The sequence below is a fragment of the Ovis canadensis genome, chromosome 11 (assembly GCF_042477335.2).
Source record: "Ovis canadensis isolate MfBH-ARS-UI-01 breed Bighorn chromosome 11, ARS-UI_OviCan_v2, whole genome shotgun sequence".
NCBI classification, from domain to species: domain Eukaryota; kingdom Metazoa; phylum Chordata; class Mammalia; order Artiodactyla; family Bovidae; genus Ovis; species Ovis canadensis.
The window spans coordinates 33501895-33517248 of record NC_091255.1 but is presented as its reverse complement, the minus strand read 5'-3'; the positions used below and the strand labels follow the sequence as shown (position 1 = coordinate 33517248).

Sequence of the window (15354 nt, the reverse complement as noted above, 5' to 3'; positions counted from 1 at the left end):
GCCAGGAGGTAGGAAGAGGGCTCTCGGGGGTGTCGCTACGTTGGGGACCCTGTGTAATCCACAAGGGCACAGCCCTTCAGTGTTTAACAACTTCCCTGTGGTCTCCAAGAAGGAGGCAGGGAGGCTGGATGGAGAGTGTGAGGCTCAGGGAGGGTCGTGCTAGACTCTGGACCTAGCAGCATGTGGTCAGGACAGTATCAGGACTCACTGTAGCCTGAGCCTTGTAGCCCATGATATGGGAGCTGGGGTGGCCCAGAACCACCTGGGCTTGGTGGCCCTGAAGTCCAGCATCCCTGACTGCATACCCAGTGTAGAGGCCAAGGAGACCACTTGCTGAGAAGGATAGCAGTCAAGAAACAGGGGCAAAGAAAGAGGCCTGGAGTCAAAAAGACTAGGTCCCAGCCCTGGCTCAGTGCCTCTGTATGCTGTGTGACCTTGGTCCAGGCCCCTGCCCTCTCTGAGCCTCCATGTGCTTACCTACAACACAGGACTGATGGTCAGAGGATACGATTGAGAGTGTCAGGGAGGCCCCTGATCCAAGGTTACTGCTTGCTGACCTCAGTCCCTGACCCCATGGTCTCTGAAGCCCCACCTGACCTCTGGGCCACTCAACAGCAGAAGTCTGGCCCTGAGCAGGACAGACCCCAGCTGCCCCCGTTCAGTGCCCCAGGACCAGCCCTCTGCCCTGACCCCCACACCTACCAGCAGGATGTCGGCAACCACCGCCCAGTTGCAGGACAGGAGCAGCTCCCCAAGGGCCAGGAACACCTGTGGACACAGGGGGTCAGGAGGAGGCTCCCTGGGTTTCAGTCACCAGCCCCTCCCCGCGGTGTCTTCCCATCTGTGCAGGGGGAGACTAGTCTGCACACAGGAAGCCCCATCGAGACTTCCTGGGATGGGTGAGGTCTGCGACTGCTATCCCGGTGGCAGCAGCCTCCAGTCATGGTTAGTCCCTAAGTCATGTCAGACGCCTGCAACCCCACAGACTGTAGCCCACCAGCCTTCTCTGTTCATAGGATTTTCCAGGCAAGAATACTGGAGTGGGTTGCCATTTCCTTCTGCAGGAGATCTTCCTGACCCAGGGATCAAACCTGCATCTCCTGCACTGACAGGTGGATTCTTTATCACTGAGCCACCAGAGAAGCTCCCAGAGTGGGTAGACATTCCCATCTGGGCACATGGGCAGCCATGACCCAGAGAGGAGTTAGGGCCCAGGCCTGGGAAGAGCACATCCCTTGATGGACGCGCCCCAAGGCCCAGCTCACTCCCAGGCCACTTTATATTTATTTATTTACTTATTTTCATTTGACTGCACTGGGTCTTAGTTGCAGCACGTGGGATCTTTAGTTGCGGCATGCCAACTCTTAGGTGCAGCATGTGGGATCTAGCTCCCTGACCAGGGATCAAACCCAGACCCCTGCATTGGGAGCACAGAGTTTTAGCCATTGGACCACCAGGAAAGTCCCTCCCAGGCCATTTTTAAAGGTGGGGAAACAGAGAAAGGTACAGAGGCTGCTCTGGCCTTGCCCACCCCTCCCACTTTGTTCCCCTAAGGCCTGTATACACTAAGGAGGCACCTACAGCATGCCAGCCACACCACCCAAACCAGGCATCCCATCCACAGCCCCTCCCAGGCCTTCCCCTTCCCAGTTCCCTGGAGCATCACAGGGAGGTGAGCAAGGCTGAGGCAGTAAACTGTGCCCAGATCAGGGCTTGTCTGAGGTCATCAGCTGGCCAAGGACAAAGCCAGACTGAAACACGAGGCTTCTAGCCCCTGTCCGGTGCCCACCCCTGCCCTGGGCACCTATGGGGCTCGGAAAACCTGTTTGCCTGTCTGCGGGTGACTGGAGGCCGCTGTGGGCCTGTCTCCTCCAGCTCCCTGAACCCCCCACCTCGTGCCAAAGGATTAGGACAATCTTCATTCCACTCACTCAAGAAGAGTTTAATGAGGCAGGAAGAAGGAGGGGGAAAAGTCTCATTTCTTAGAGCTCCTGAGAGCTTATTGCTGGAGTGGAATTAGTCATTCCTGGAGTCACGGGGCTCTGCCCAGGGCAGCCCAGGCTCTGGCACCCAAAGGCCTACAAGCACCCAGGACAGGGGAACCGAAGGGTTACTGCCTGCCCACTGACAACACACTGGGCCTGTTTCCTTTTGTCATCTACCCGACTCTCAGCCACCTCGTAAGACCCGTACCATGACTCCCACTTGACATATGAGAAGGATCAGGCCCAGGTCACATATCACTTTCTGGTGAGCCCCTCACCCCAGTGACAAGATGAGGGACAGGAAGCTGTCAGGGGGCTGGGGGAGACTCTGAAAGGCCCAAGAAGTTGCAGTGCAGGGCGAGGCTGGTACAAGGGAAGTCAGAGGAAAGCTCAGGATGTGGAGGGCTTCCAGGTGGAGGTGGCACTGAGCAGAGCCCTGAAGGATGGGCAGGATAGGGATGGGTCTAGAAGAGTCCCAAGCCCATGCCAGGCAGAGAACCCAGTGAGCAGAGGCGAGGAGGCCAGAAGGTACCTGCCAGGCTGGGCGGGCAGGAGTGTGGCCAGGGCTGCAGAGAGAGGGTAGGACCCTCTGGGGAGGGGATGCAGCAGGGGTCTTCTCCCAGTCTCACCAGGCCTTGGCCGTCCACAAATTGGGGAACTCTTGAGGGCAGGGCAGGCCTCCTCTGGGCCTGGGCTGGGCATCCACAGGGTTAGGAATCAGGAAGTGGCTGGTGGACAAGCCCTAGGTGGGGCCCAGGCAGGCCACAGACCCGCATTCCACCTAGACAGGATCTGCCAAGCCAGCCTCCTGGGGCCACATGAAAGCGGGGACCGCTCACACCCATCCTCCCCTTGACTCCCACCTCCAGGGCCAGCCAGGCCTCTGTCCCCCTCCCCCTCTAGCTCACAGGCCGGGGTCCTACCCTCCACACCTCCTGCGCCAGCCACCCTGAGCTGCTTTCTCTGCTGGGGCTGTGTTCTACCCCCTGTCCGCCCCCCACACCCACAGGACACACTGAAATACACCTTTTCCTTCCTCCAGCTGGAGCAGGGTGGATCCTGTCCCAAAATAGAGCTGATCAGAGGGAGGCTGCAGCCACAATGGAGCTTTTCAGGCTGAACAAACCACCAGAGGAGGCCAGGTTTCCTCAGACACACCTGGAAACCCACCCCAAGCCACCAAACCCTTGTCTCCACGCGGCAGCTCTGAGGGGCAAAGAGAGGCCCGGCTAGGGAGAGGCCACCTCCTCATCCCATAATTACAGAGCCTCCTGAGGCGCCGCCTGGGCTCAGGGAGGGTCACTCCTTCAAAGAAGTGTGACCCCCTAAGAGTAGACAGCTCGGCCCCACCCTGCCACATGGGGCCACTCCGAGGAGATCACCACCCTCTGGGCCTTGATTTCTCCAGCCCCACACCCCATCAGGTGCCTCCACAGTGCCAAGAGCTTGTGCTTCTAAAGCTGGGAGAGAGATTTCCCTGGTGCTCCAGTGGCTGAGACTCCATACTCCTGGGTTCGATTCCTGGTCAGGAAACTAGATCCCACATGCTGCAACTAAAACCAGTACAGCCAAATAAATTTTTTTAAACGAGAATAAGAAATAACCTAGGAGATAACCTCAGTGGGTGCTGTTTGTGTTCTCCACAGGCTGTGTGCAAATCAGGCAAATCACCAGCAAGCTGCCCAGGTGGCTTTGCTCCTGGATGGCCCCTGTCCCCCCATCATTCTGGTCAGACACAGACAGGGGGAGGCAGGGGTGGGGGTTGCTCCTCCATGCCTTGCTTGCCCTCACACCCCTCCAGACAGATTCCTGTCCATGCTGATCCTAGATGTCCCTCCCTTCTGCCCCCTCCTCCCATCCACTGTCTGGCCTGGGCCAGTCCCTCCTCCTCACCGGTTTCCCAGGCCCCAGGATCCCCCCACAACAGCAGCCCCAGAGGGGACTTCCGAAAGGGAAATCTGACTCTGCCCTCATCCCCTTAGGACCGGCACATGCTTCCCCTGCACCCTGACTCCATCCCCCAGGCCACAGGGCCTGGGAATGCCGCTGGGAGCCTGAGAAGCATGGGGCCCCGCAGTCCCTGGCCTTTTCCATCTCAGGCTCAAGAGGATTTCCCCCTCGAGTTGGGGCAGTGATGGTGAATATTTCTAGCCTGAGTCACCCCCAGCCAGAGAGGCATGCGCACACACACATATGCACTCACACAAAACCACACAAGCACGCACAGACACAAGCATCCTCAAGACCACACACACACACACACACACACACACACACACACAAGAGCTCCAACACCCATGCACACATACCTAGACCCAAAACCTGAGATGCACGTGCAAAACTCACACACCACAAGGAAACACATAAGCAGGTAACAGGGACGATGTTCCAAGTATAAAAACATGTATAGCAAGATTACCAACATTGAGGTAGGCTTGCTGGGGTGAACCTGTTGGAAAACAGCCTAGCATGTACACATGCCTGCTTGTGGTCTCATGATGTGGACAAGAAGTCACGCACACACAATCACACAGGCATACACATATGTGCGTGATAAGTCACTTCAGTTGTGTCTGACTCTTCGCATCCCTATGGACTGTAGCCCGTCAGGCTCCTCTCTCCATGGGATTCTCCAGGCAAGAATACTGGAGTGGGTTGCCATGCCCTCCCCTCCAGGAGATCTTCCTGGTCCAGGGATCAAACTTGTGTCTCTAAATGTCCCTGCATTGGCAGGCAGGTTCTCTACCACTGACTCCATCTGGGAAGCGGAAGCCCACATACGCATACACAGATACACAAATATACTCTTGGTTTTGCACTCAGGCACCTATATACACATAGACGTGCACACACTCATACCTTCACACACGTCATCACCCCTCCTTGTGTACACCTGCAGGCACATGTAGGCATGGGCAGGGAGCAGGAGGGAAGCTGGAACACCTACTCCAGAGAAGACTCAGTCCCTGTGGGGTAGAAAGGACAGTGTCTCCACCTTGGTCCATCTCACTCTTCCAACTGGATAGTCACTGACCTCTGAACTGCAAAGAATGGCTTCTAGGTGCCCCCAGGAAGGGGGAAAGCAAAGGTCTCCCAAAGGCTTATGGAGACTTGGGGAGAGCTAAGGCCGATCCTCCCCTTGCATGGGTCAACTCTTCACCCAGTGTGGCTGGGCCAGTCAGGATGCAGGTCCCCAGCACAGATTGGTCGTCAGCAAGCTGCTGGGCTGGCTGGCACACTTTGCCCCTGGGCCTGCCAGCCTGTAACGACAGGAACTGGCTCAAGGCACAAGGGTACCGTCCGGCTCCCAGGGGCCAGCAGCCTGGGAGGCAAGCAGGTGGGGAACGGGCTCCAGTCCTCCTGGAGAACTCAGCTGACACGGCGGGCTCTGCTGCGCATCCAAGAAGAGACACCTGCTAGCTTCCCGCAGGGACTGGGTCCTCAGAAGAAGGGTAGATGGGCCTCTCTGAGCCCCTCTGAGGCAGCCCCTAGCAAGTCTCAGTTACTCCAGCTCAAGATGCAAAATAAAATTATCCAAGAAGCCCCCAAGGGCCAAGTGGTAGAAGAGCCCCCCACCCAACCTGGGCTATCTGCACAGCCTACCAGTCTCGGTCGTGTACACTGAGGAGGTACCTCCTGCATGCCAACCAGACTGCCAAGACCAGGCATCCCGTCCACAGCCCCTCCCAGGCCTTCCCCATCCCAGACCCCTGGAGCATCACAGAGAGGTGAGCAAGGCTGAGTCAGTAAACTGTGCTTGGTTCTCCGCCAAGGGTGACAGCAGATCCCAAAACCAACTCTGGAACCCTCAGCTGACCCTGACCACAGCTACAGGGTGGACACACATCCTGGCTGCTCCCTGCCAAGCACCACACAAGGTTCCCTTGTTGGCACCAGACTGGCAGATGTGGGGCCTTCATCCTTGGTCCTTGCTCAGGAATCTCCAAGGCTGAGGAAGACAGCATCCCCTCCCGGATGTGAAGGCCTCAGTGACCACCATGCTGACTCTGCTTTGTCGTGGTAGCTGCAGCTCTCCTTGGGCCACTAGAGAACTCAGAGTTATAACCCAGTTTGGGCTGGAAGGAGCCTAAAGGTCATCTGGAGCAACTCCTGGGTAAAAACGCGTTCGGGTGTCCAACTCTTTGCCATCCCACGGACTGTAGCCCGCCAGGCTCCTCTGTCCATGGAATTTTTCAGGCAAGAATACTGGAATGGGTTGCCATTTCCCACTCTAAGGGATCTCCCCAACCCAGGGATCAAACCTGAATTTCCAGGGTCTCCTGCATTGGCAGGCGGATTCTTTACCACTCTGCCACCTGGAAAGTCCCCACACTACACTTGATCTCATACTACACTTGATCTTATACTACACTTGATCTTCGCTAAAAGGCTGAGAAGTCTTTTGTAAAAATGGAAGGTTGCAATTGCATCATAGACCTCCCATCCCCCAGAAGTAAAAAAACAAAACAAAACAAAACAAAAAATGCCAGGGGAAAAAAATGTTTTTCACCAAAGAAAAGAACAAAGCCTAATGAGATAAGTATTAAATATTGGCAACCAAGGCAAAAAAACCCAGATGATTCTAGGGTAGAAAATATAGCCCTTCCTAAGCTATCCCTCCCCAAAGCTATTCTCCAAAACCCCCATATCTGGAGGGAAATAAACTGAGCAGGGGTCCTTTGTTTCCACTCTTAACTGAGACCCAGTGGCAAAAGCTGCTGGGGAGAAATGGGTAGAAGTGGAGAAAGTGAATGAATGACACCAGTTACTGACTTCACGTGAGGCCCAAAAATCAGCTCCCATCCCAGAAGAGGGGATACACCCAGTCATTAAGTAGAATGAACCCTGTGATCGAGCATTTACCCAAATCCCAAATGAAAGAGCAGCGTCCAGGTGTTCTAACAAAGCCACCCCCACCTTACCTGAGCCCTGCAATTCCCTCCAGTGACAGAAAACCTAACACTCAACTCTCAAGCTGCAGCCCCTTTGGGGAAGAGAAGAGTCACAGAGAAGGCAGGAAGAGGGTCGAAGAAAACAGAGTTCCCCACACTACGTCACAGCACTTTGACATCAGAGCAGAGCTGCCCACACCCAGGCTGGGGAGAGCGAGCAGCACGTGAACTCTGCAGACATACAGAAAAAGAGAGAGAGGGGGAGGGAAGGGGGAAGGCAAGTGGGGAGGGAAGGGGGAAGAGGAATGAAGGGAGCAAGGCAGAGAGGAGGGAGGGAGGGAAGAAAGAGAAAGCAGGGAAAATGAAGGAAAAAAGGATGAGAGGCAAAAGGAAGGGGAAGAGAAAGGAGGGGAGGAAAGAAAGGAGGAGGGAAGGAGAAGGAAGGAGAGAGAGAAAGAGAGGGAACAGAAAGGTGGAGAAGGAAGAAAGAGAGGAAGGAAAAAGAACCCGACCTGGACGACAACAGCCAGGAAAAGGAGCAGGAGGAAATCGCTGATAATGGTTCCAAGCCAGTTGCGTGCTCCGTCACTTCAGTTGTGTCCAGTTCTGCGACCCCATGGACTGTAGCACGCCAGGCTCCTCTATGGAGTGCGTTGCCAGGCCCTCCTCCAGGAGATCTTCCCAAGCCAAGGATCGAACCTGGGTCTCCCTCATTGCAGGTGGATTCCTTACCACTGAGCCACTGGGGAAGCACTTGCAAACTATATTGAATATTAATTCAATAAAGAAAGAACTCAAAGGACTTCCCTGGTGGTCCAGTGGCTAAGACTCTGTGCTCCCAAAGCAGGGGCCCCAGGTTTCATCCCTCGTCAGGGAACTAGACCCTACATGCCACAGCTAAAGATCCTGCATGCTGCAATGAAGACAGAAGATCCCACATGCTGCAACTAAGATCTGGTGCAGCCAAATAAATAAATAAATAAATATTTTTTTAAAAAGGAAAAAAAGCTGGTCAGGATTCGTCAATAAGTCCAAAACTTTCAAATTAATTTGAAGTTAAACAATTCCTTCAATTTCAGTTCAATTTCTTCAGGGAAGTTCATACAAATGAATGAAACATTACATGATTCTATATATGAAATATCCAGAATAGGAAATCTATAAAGACAGAAAGTAGATTAGCAGTTACGTAGAGCTGGAATAGACAATGACTGGGGGAAATGGTGAATGATTTGTAGGACTATGGAGTTTCTTTTTTTAATAGAAAGTCCAAGAAATGCATTTACTCTGTTGTCCCTTAGGAAGTTTCTTTTTGAGGTGATGAAATGTTCTATAGTTGATGTGGTGACGATTGTAAAACTCTGCAAATATACTAAAAACCATTAAATTTTGCACTTTAAATGGGTGAATTGCATGGCACATGAATTTCATCTCAATAAATCTGTTTTTAAAATTACTGTATAGGGACTTCCCCAGTGGTCCAGCGGTTAAAGACTTTCAATGTGGGAGGCAAGGGTTCGATTCCTGGTTGGGGAACTAAGATCCCACGTATCACAAGGCACAGTCAAACAATTTTTTAAAAAGAAACGAGAAAAATTTCCATTTAACCCCAGTTTAATAAAAGTGTTTCTAAAAACATAAACCTATGTTTATACACCGAGAGACACATATAGAAGGATGGTCACATAAAAGTAGAAACAAACAGGCCAAGAAGTTAAGAGTAGCTGATTCTGGAGGATGAGAAAATGGAAAGTTGTTATTTTCTTCTTCAGGCTTTTCTGGTTTTGCTTTTTTTTTTTTTTTTAATTTTCCCCCAAATAAAAATAGAAAGGTCACTGATAGAGTGTGCTGGATTGAACTGCTGGTCTCAACGTTTTGAGTTTACTGTGGTAGCATGTGGCTGCCACACCCCTGACGTGTCAAGGGCCCCAGAGTATCATCCTCAGTCCTCTCCTCTTCTCTATTCAAGCTCAGGCCCGTGCTGATTTCATTCAGCCTCATGGCTTTAAATAACCGGCCTAGACCTCTCTCCCGAACTCCAGACTCTATATATTTCCAACTGCCCCTTAACATCTGCAGGTGAATGTCCCAAAAGGCACCTCAAATTCAAAATGTCTAAAATTGAACTCCTAATCCCACTCTTTTCAAAAGCAAAAACCAAAAAAACAACTCAGCACCTCCATCTCAGTAAATGGCAGCTCTGTGTTTCCAACGGCTCAGGCCAAAAACCCTGGAGTCGACCTTTCTCTCATCCTTTTCTCTCACACCCCACACTGAACCCATCAGGAAATTCTGTTGATTCTACTTCCAAAACACACCACAAATCTGATCACTTCTTCACACTTCCGCTACAACCAGCCCAATCCAAGCCATAGGCATCTCTTGCCTGTATTATTGGAAAGTCTGATAATGGATTTTCCTATCTCTTATCTGTTTCATTTTGTTATCACAACAGCCAGGAAGACCTTGTTAAGCCACATGCTAGGCAGTTACAAGTGAAAATGGAAGTGCTGGTTGCTCAGTTGTGTCCTACTCCTTGCGACCCCATGGGCTTTAGCCTACCAGGCTTCTCTGTCCATGGAATTCTCCAGGCAAGAATACTGGGGTGGGTTGCCATTTCCTTTCCCAGGGGATATTCCCAACCCAGGGATCGAAGCAGATTCTTTACTGTCTGAGCCACCAGGGAAGCCCAGGTAGTTAGAAAAAGTCCCCAGCTGGGACTTCCCTGGTGGTCCAGTGGTTAAGACTCCATGCTTCCACTGCAGGGTGCATGAGTTCAATCCTTGGTCAAGAAACTCAGAGCCTGCATGCAATAAATAAATTTAAAAAATTAACAAAACACTTCCCAGTGAATCATGCTTCTTGGTATTCACATCCTTGTACAGTCCTCTCCCAAGGGGAAAACTGGGGCAGCTTTACCCTTTGCTTCAACCAATGCAGTAAGGCAGCAGTGATGCTCTGCTCTTCCTGGCATAAGCCTTAAGAGACTTCACGGCTTCCGTGCCTGCTTTCTGAGAACGTGGCCCTGAGACCACAATGGAAGCAACGGGTTTGGGCCAGTGGAGGTTGAGAGACTGAATGGAGGAGCCCCAGCCAACCACCAGACACGAATGAGATCGGCTTGGAGGTTCAACCCAGTCTTCCAGTTAAAGGCAACTATGGAGTGAGCTATGGGCTGGTTCCCAGCCATGAACCCATCCAGCCAACTCACAGAATCATAAGAATAAATCATTAACTGAAGCCACTAAATGTTATGGTGATTTGTTACTCGGCAATAGCTAACTGATACAAACCATCAGTCAGAGCATCACCTCTGAGCTAGAAATCTTCTAATGGCTTCCCATTTCACTTAAATTGGAAGCCAAAGTCATTCGATGTACAGGGCTCCATACAATCAGCAGCTCCCCTCCACCCCTACCATTCCCTCTGACCTCATCTCCTCTGCTCTACCCTGGTTGGACCCTTTCCAACTGCGTTTCCTAGAAGACACCAGTATGCTTCCCCCGCCCAGGGCCGTTGCACTTGCTGTTTCCTCTGCATGGAGGGCTCTCCCCACCTCTACCCCCATATCTACATGGCTCCTTCCCTCACTGGCTTCAGGTTCCCGCTGAAGCATCACCATCTCAGTGAGGCCTCCCTGACCTCCTGGCACAGCCCAGTCCCTCTTCTTGTCCACTCTCTACACTCTGTTCTTTTCCACAGAACTCAGCCCCATCGAACTCACCATTTATTTTACATATTTTTTAATTTTTTTTTTTTTTTGGCCACATGCACAGCATATGAGATCTTAGTTCCCCAACTAGGGATTGAACTCACGCCCCCTGCATTGGAAACATGGAGTCTTAACCACTGGACCACCAGGGAATCCCCTATTTTACATCTATTTTGTTGCACACATATTTTTGCCTGTTTTGTTCAATGATGCACCCTCAGAGCCTAGAACAGTGCCTGGCACACAAGATATGCTTGGGAAATACTGGGTAAGTGAGAGAGCTTCATTTCTGCTCATCCTGGCTAGGACCTGCCTTGCAGCCACCTCGCCATGCCCCCAGCTCTGCTCCCTCAGCCCGTGAAGCCCAGCAGGATGTAAGGGTAAAGACCGCCCACTCCTAGGCTTCTCACCTGTGAGACGAGAAGAGCAGCACAGAACCAGAGACGACCTGGGCAGGGGTGGGGGTACACCCGTGGGGCTTCGTGGCTGTGCGTGCCCAGATATAGCTCACCATAATGCTGGATAGCAACGGGACCCAGGGCTCAGTGAAGGATGAGCCTCTGGGCCACAGAGCAGACTATTTTCCCAAAACAGCCACTGCAGTATTTCCACGTGCTCTTTCAGATCACTACTAGTCTCCACCAAAAAGAGTAAATCCATTCTCTCTCCCTTTGAATCTGAGCAAGAAGTTGTGGCTCCAATGAAGAACAGAACGCAGTGAAAGTGGCGCTCTGTAACTTTCCAGGGTGTGTCATCAAAGACTATACAGCTTCACCTGGCTCTCTCAAAACTCTAGTCCTTGGAAGCCAGCCACCATGTTGTAAGCAGGCCCCAGCCACATGGGGAGGTCATGGGCAGCTGCTCTAGCCAGTAGCTCCAGCTAAGGCCTCAGCCAACAGCCAGCATCAAGCATCAGCCCTTAGCCTTTGACATCCAGCTCCCACCCCTTCAGCCTAGCTAACCCCAAGTGGTAACAGATATGTTACCCTCTCCCCCAACCTTGTCCAAACTACAAAGTCAAGAGCAAAATAAGTGCTCTTATTTTTTTAAACCACTAAATTCCATTACGTATCTATAGTAACTAGAACTGGCCCCAAGGTTCATTTATCTATTCAGTTAAACCAAGGGGAAAGTACTAGCACTCCCATTTTATAGCCGAGAAAATCTAGGCTCAGCAAGGTCGAGATCTTGCCCTAACTCACACAGCTAGGTGGTGAAGAAGCAGGAAGAGGTTCAGGTCTTTCAGATGCCTCGATGCATGCTTGTTGCCATCCCCCAATTCCAGCTCCTCCCTCTGGACCACAAAGCCCACCTAAGGGGGTACTGCCAATGTTCAACCAGCTACCAAACCAGCGATGATGGAGTTCCTACCCTGAGCTCAGTCCCTCCACTGAATACAAACCCCTTCTCCTCTGAAGGGCAGCGGCTCTGGGAAGAAGGCCAAGGAAGAGGGTGTGAGCCAAGACCTGCTGTGCGCGTCTGGATCCCAATTAACAGCCGAGAAGTCAAGTTTCCCTGCCAAGGGGACTGGAAGGAGGGAAGAGAAGGAACCCTCTGCTCCTGCAGGTGGGCCGCAGGGCACAGGCTCCCCCACAGAAGGCCCCAGACCAGACTTTAGATGCTCAGGAAACCTCATCACCGTGAAACATGACAGCACGACTTGGCCCTATTTCAGCAAACTGGGGACAAGCACGCCCACGATGCTTCCCCAAACCCTTCCTTCCAATGCGATGCAGCCACAAAAGCAGTGGGAGAGAAGCTCTATGCAGCTGCAGACACGTGTACACACATCCCACACGACTATCTGCTTGCCTGGATACACATGAATGCGCACACTCACACACAGACATGTATGCAAAACAGCACCCTTAGACACACTCATACACACTGTTCATACATACACGGAGCATACATGTACATGCAGTATGCACAGAGCCTGACTGTACGGGTACACAGAAATGGACACACTTGAACGTACATATATCCGCATTCATATTCACAGACCTGCATACAGTCACACTTAGACGCATGCACACACCAGCACACACGCCCACATTCCTGTGGGCCTTCCCAGGAAGCCCCATCAATTTCCCCTGGAGCCTATCAATTTCCCCAGGGCTGGCAGAGACAGTACAGGAAGAACTGTGGTTCCTTCAGTCTGAGAAGGTGAAGGATGGATGGCGGGGTGGATGGATGGATGGGTGTATGGAAGACACTCAAGTGACTTCCTATTTTGAAGCCAATTCGTCAGCCCCCTTTGGCCACCCTTTCTGATACTGACCCACATAGGTCTCCAAAACCTACTAACAATCCTTCACGGTGAACTGCAGCCAGTTCCCACCCTCTGAAGTTTCAGGGGTGATGTCATATCCAGGGACTTCAGACTTGTGTACTCAACTCCACTAACACCTCTACTTGGATGTCAACCTCCTGCCACAAACTCAGAAGGTACCAAACCAAGCTGCTCATCTCCCCCCAGATTCCATTGTTCCTGCCTACTTTCCTATCTCAGTTAATGGCCTCTTTCTCCTTCCAGCTACACAGGCTAACATCCTAGCACTCGCCTTTGAGTCTTCTTTCTCTCACACCCCATACTGAATCCATCAGGAAATTACGACGGCTCTGCCTTCAAAGTGTATCTATAACCCAACCGTTTCTGACCACCCTGACACTTCTGCTCTTGCACTCTCCACCCTCATGGGAAGTCCATTCTCAGCACTGAAGTCAGAGTGATTTCACTGACAGAAGTCAATGGCAGAAGAACAATAGAGAAAGTCAATACAACCACTGTTGGCCACCAAACTGACCAACCTTTAGCTACACTGACCAAGGAAAAAGGCAAGGAGACTCAAGTTACAAAGATCACAAATGAACATTACTACCAACCTTACAGAAATTAAAAAGATTATAAGAGAATACAATGAACGAAATTCCTAGAAAGATGCAAACTACCAAGACTGGCTTAAAAAGAAATAAAAAGCCTTAATTGACCAATAACAAGTAAATATTGAGTCAGTAATCAAAAAAACGTGCCACAAACAAGAGCCCAGAACCAGATGGCTTCACTGGGGAATCTGAACAAATGTCTAAAGATGAATTAACACAAATCCTTCACAAACCCTTCCAAAAAATAGAAGGGGAAGAAGCGCTTGTCAACTCATTCTATGAGACCAAACAAAGATATCGCAAGAAAACTACAAACCAATACTTCTTATGAATGGAGATGCAAAAGTCCTCAGCAAAATACTAGCAAGCCAAATTCAGCAACATATAAACATGATTTTACACCATAACCAAGAGAGGATTTATCCCAGGAATGCAAGGTTGGTTAAACACACAATCAATGTAACATACCACACTAATAAAATAAAGGACAAATGGCATGACCATCTCAACAGATGCAATAAACATGAGCCAGACCACCTGCTCCTTAACACAAAACTTCAACTCACTCTCAGTAAAAGCCACCTCGACCCAACGCCCACATGGCCCAACAAGCTTTGTCCCCATCACCTCTCTGTCCTATTCTCCTTTCTTCACTCCACACTAGCCACAGTGCCCTTTCTGTTGGTCCCTAAACCTACCAGATACACTCCTGCCTCAGGGCACTTACAGTTGCCATTCCCTTTGCCTGGCACACTGTTTCCCGAAATATCCCATAATTCACCATATTGTGAATTTTACTTATATATCTTACCTGTTAGCTATCTCCGCCAACTAGAATGTGAACTCCTTAAGAACAGAGCTGTTTTTGGCTGTTTTATTCACTGATATATCTGCAGTATTTAAACCAGCATGCCACTTGGTAGGCACTCAATAAATAGTTGTTTAAAAAGAATGAATGGACAACAATAGCTGGTCACTCAACCATTCACACAGTGAGCAATGATCACCCCACACCACCCCCACCTGCCTGACACCATGCTTTGAGCTAGGAGGGCTGAGAAAGATCAAAGGGCCCAGCTGGGAGGGGCGATCAGAGCATATGTAACCAGAACCTGAGGAAGACAGTGCTGAGGAGCGGCGAGGATGGAGAGAGAGGGCAGGACCTAGCCGTGAGCGATGGCTCCATGGAGAGACGGTGCTCCAGTCAATCCGTGAGGGCCCAGAATGATTCAGGCACATGGAGAAGGGGAGGAGTAGAGAGAGCAGATGGAGAGTCCAGATGTAGGGAGCAGGGGGCATGTCCTGGGAACCAGGTGGGGAGCTGCATGGAATAAGGCTACTAAGGGTATCAGGGCCATCCATGAGGAGCCTGGAATGCCAGGATGAGGAGTCAGACTTAGTTTTCCCGGAGGCGCCAAGGGGCCATGCAAGGCTTCTGAGCAGGAAAGGTCCGTGGTGTCACTCTGGCAGTGCGAGAAGAACAGGTTGTGGTGGGGGAGCAGGAAGACAAGGAGACCAGGAAGCTGGCTTCTTGGGACAGTCCCAGAGAAAGACAGCAAGGTATGAGCCAAGACAGGACAGAGTGGACCAAGAGAACGGGGCAGAGGCTGCCCCAGTGGTAAAGACTCCACCTGCCAGTGCAGGAGACACACGGATTCAGTCCCTGATCCAGGAAGATTGCAGGTGCCGCGGACCAACTCAGCCCACGGGCCACAACTACTGAGCCTGTGCTCCACACAAGAGAAGCCACCGCGATGAGAAGCCCACGCACGGCAACCAGAGCGTAGCCCCCGCTCACCACTAGAGAGAAGCCCGCACAGCAACGAAGACCCAGCACAGCCACAAACAGATAAATCAATAGAAATTACTTTTAAGTCCA

General features: G+C 51.4%; 1 protein-coding gene across 2 annotated transcripts in view; it reads right to left on the bottom strand.

Moving 5' to 3' along the window:
* SPNS3 (SPNS lysolipid transporter 3, sphingosine-1-phosphate (putative)) overlaps window positions 1-15354 on the bottom strand; it is a 42453-nt gene that overhangs the window by 7578 nt on the left and 19521 nt on the right. For both annotated transcript variants that reach the window (XM_069603171.1, XM_069603172.1), the window contains one exon: window positions 703-768. In XM_069603171.1, coding sequence (XP_069459272.1) covers window positions 703-768 — 66 coding nt within the window. The remainder of the gene's footprint in view (window positions 1-702; window positions 769-15354) is intronic.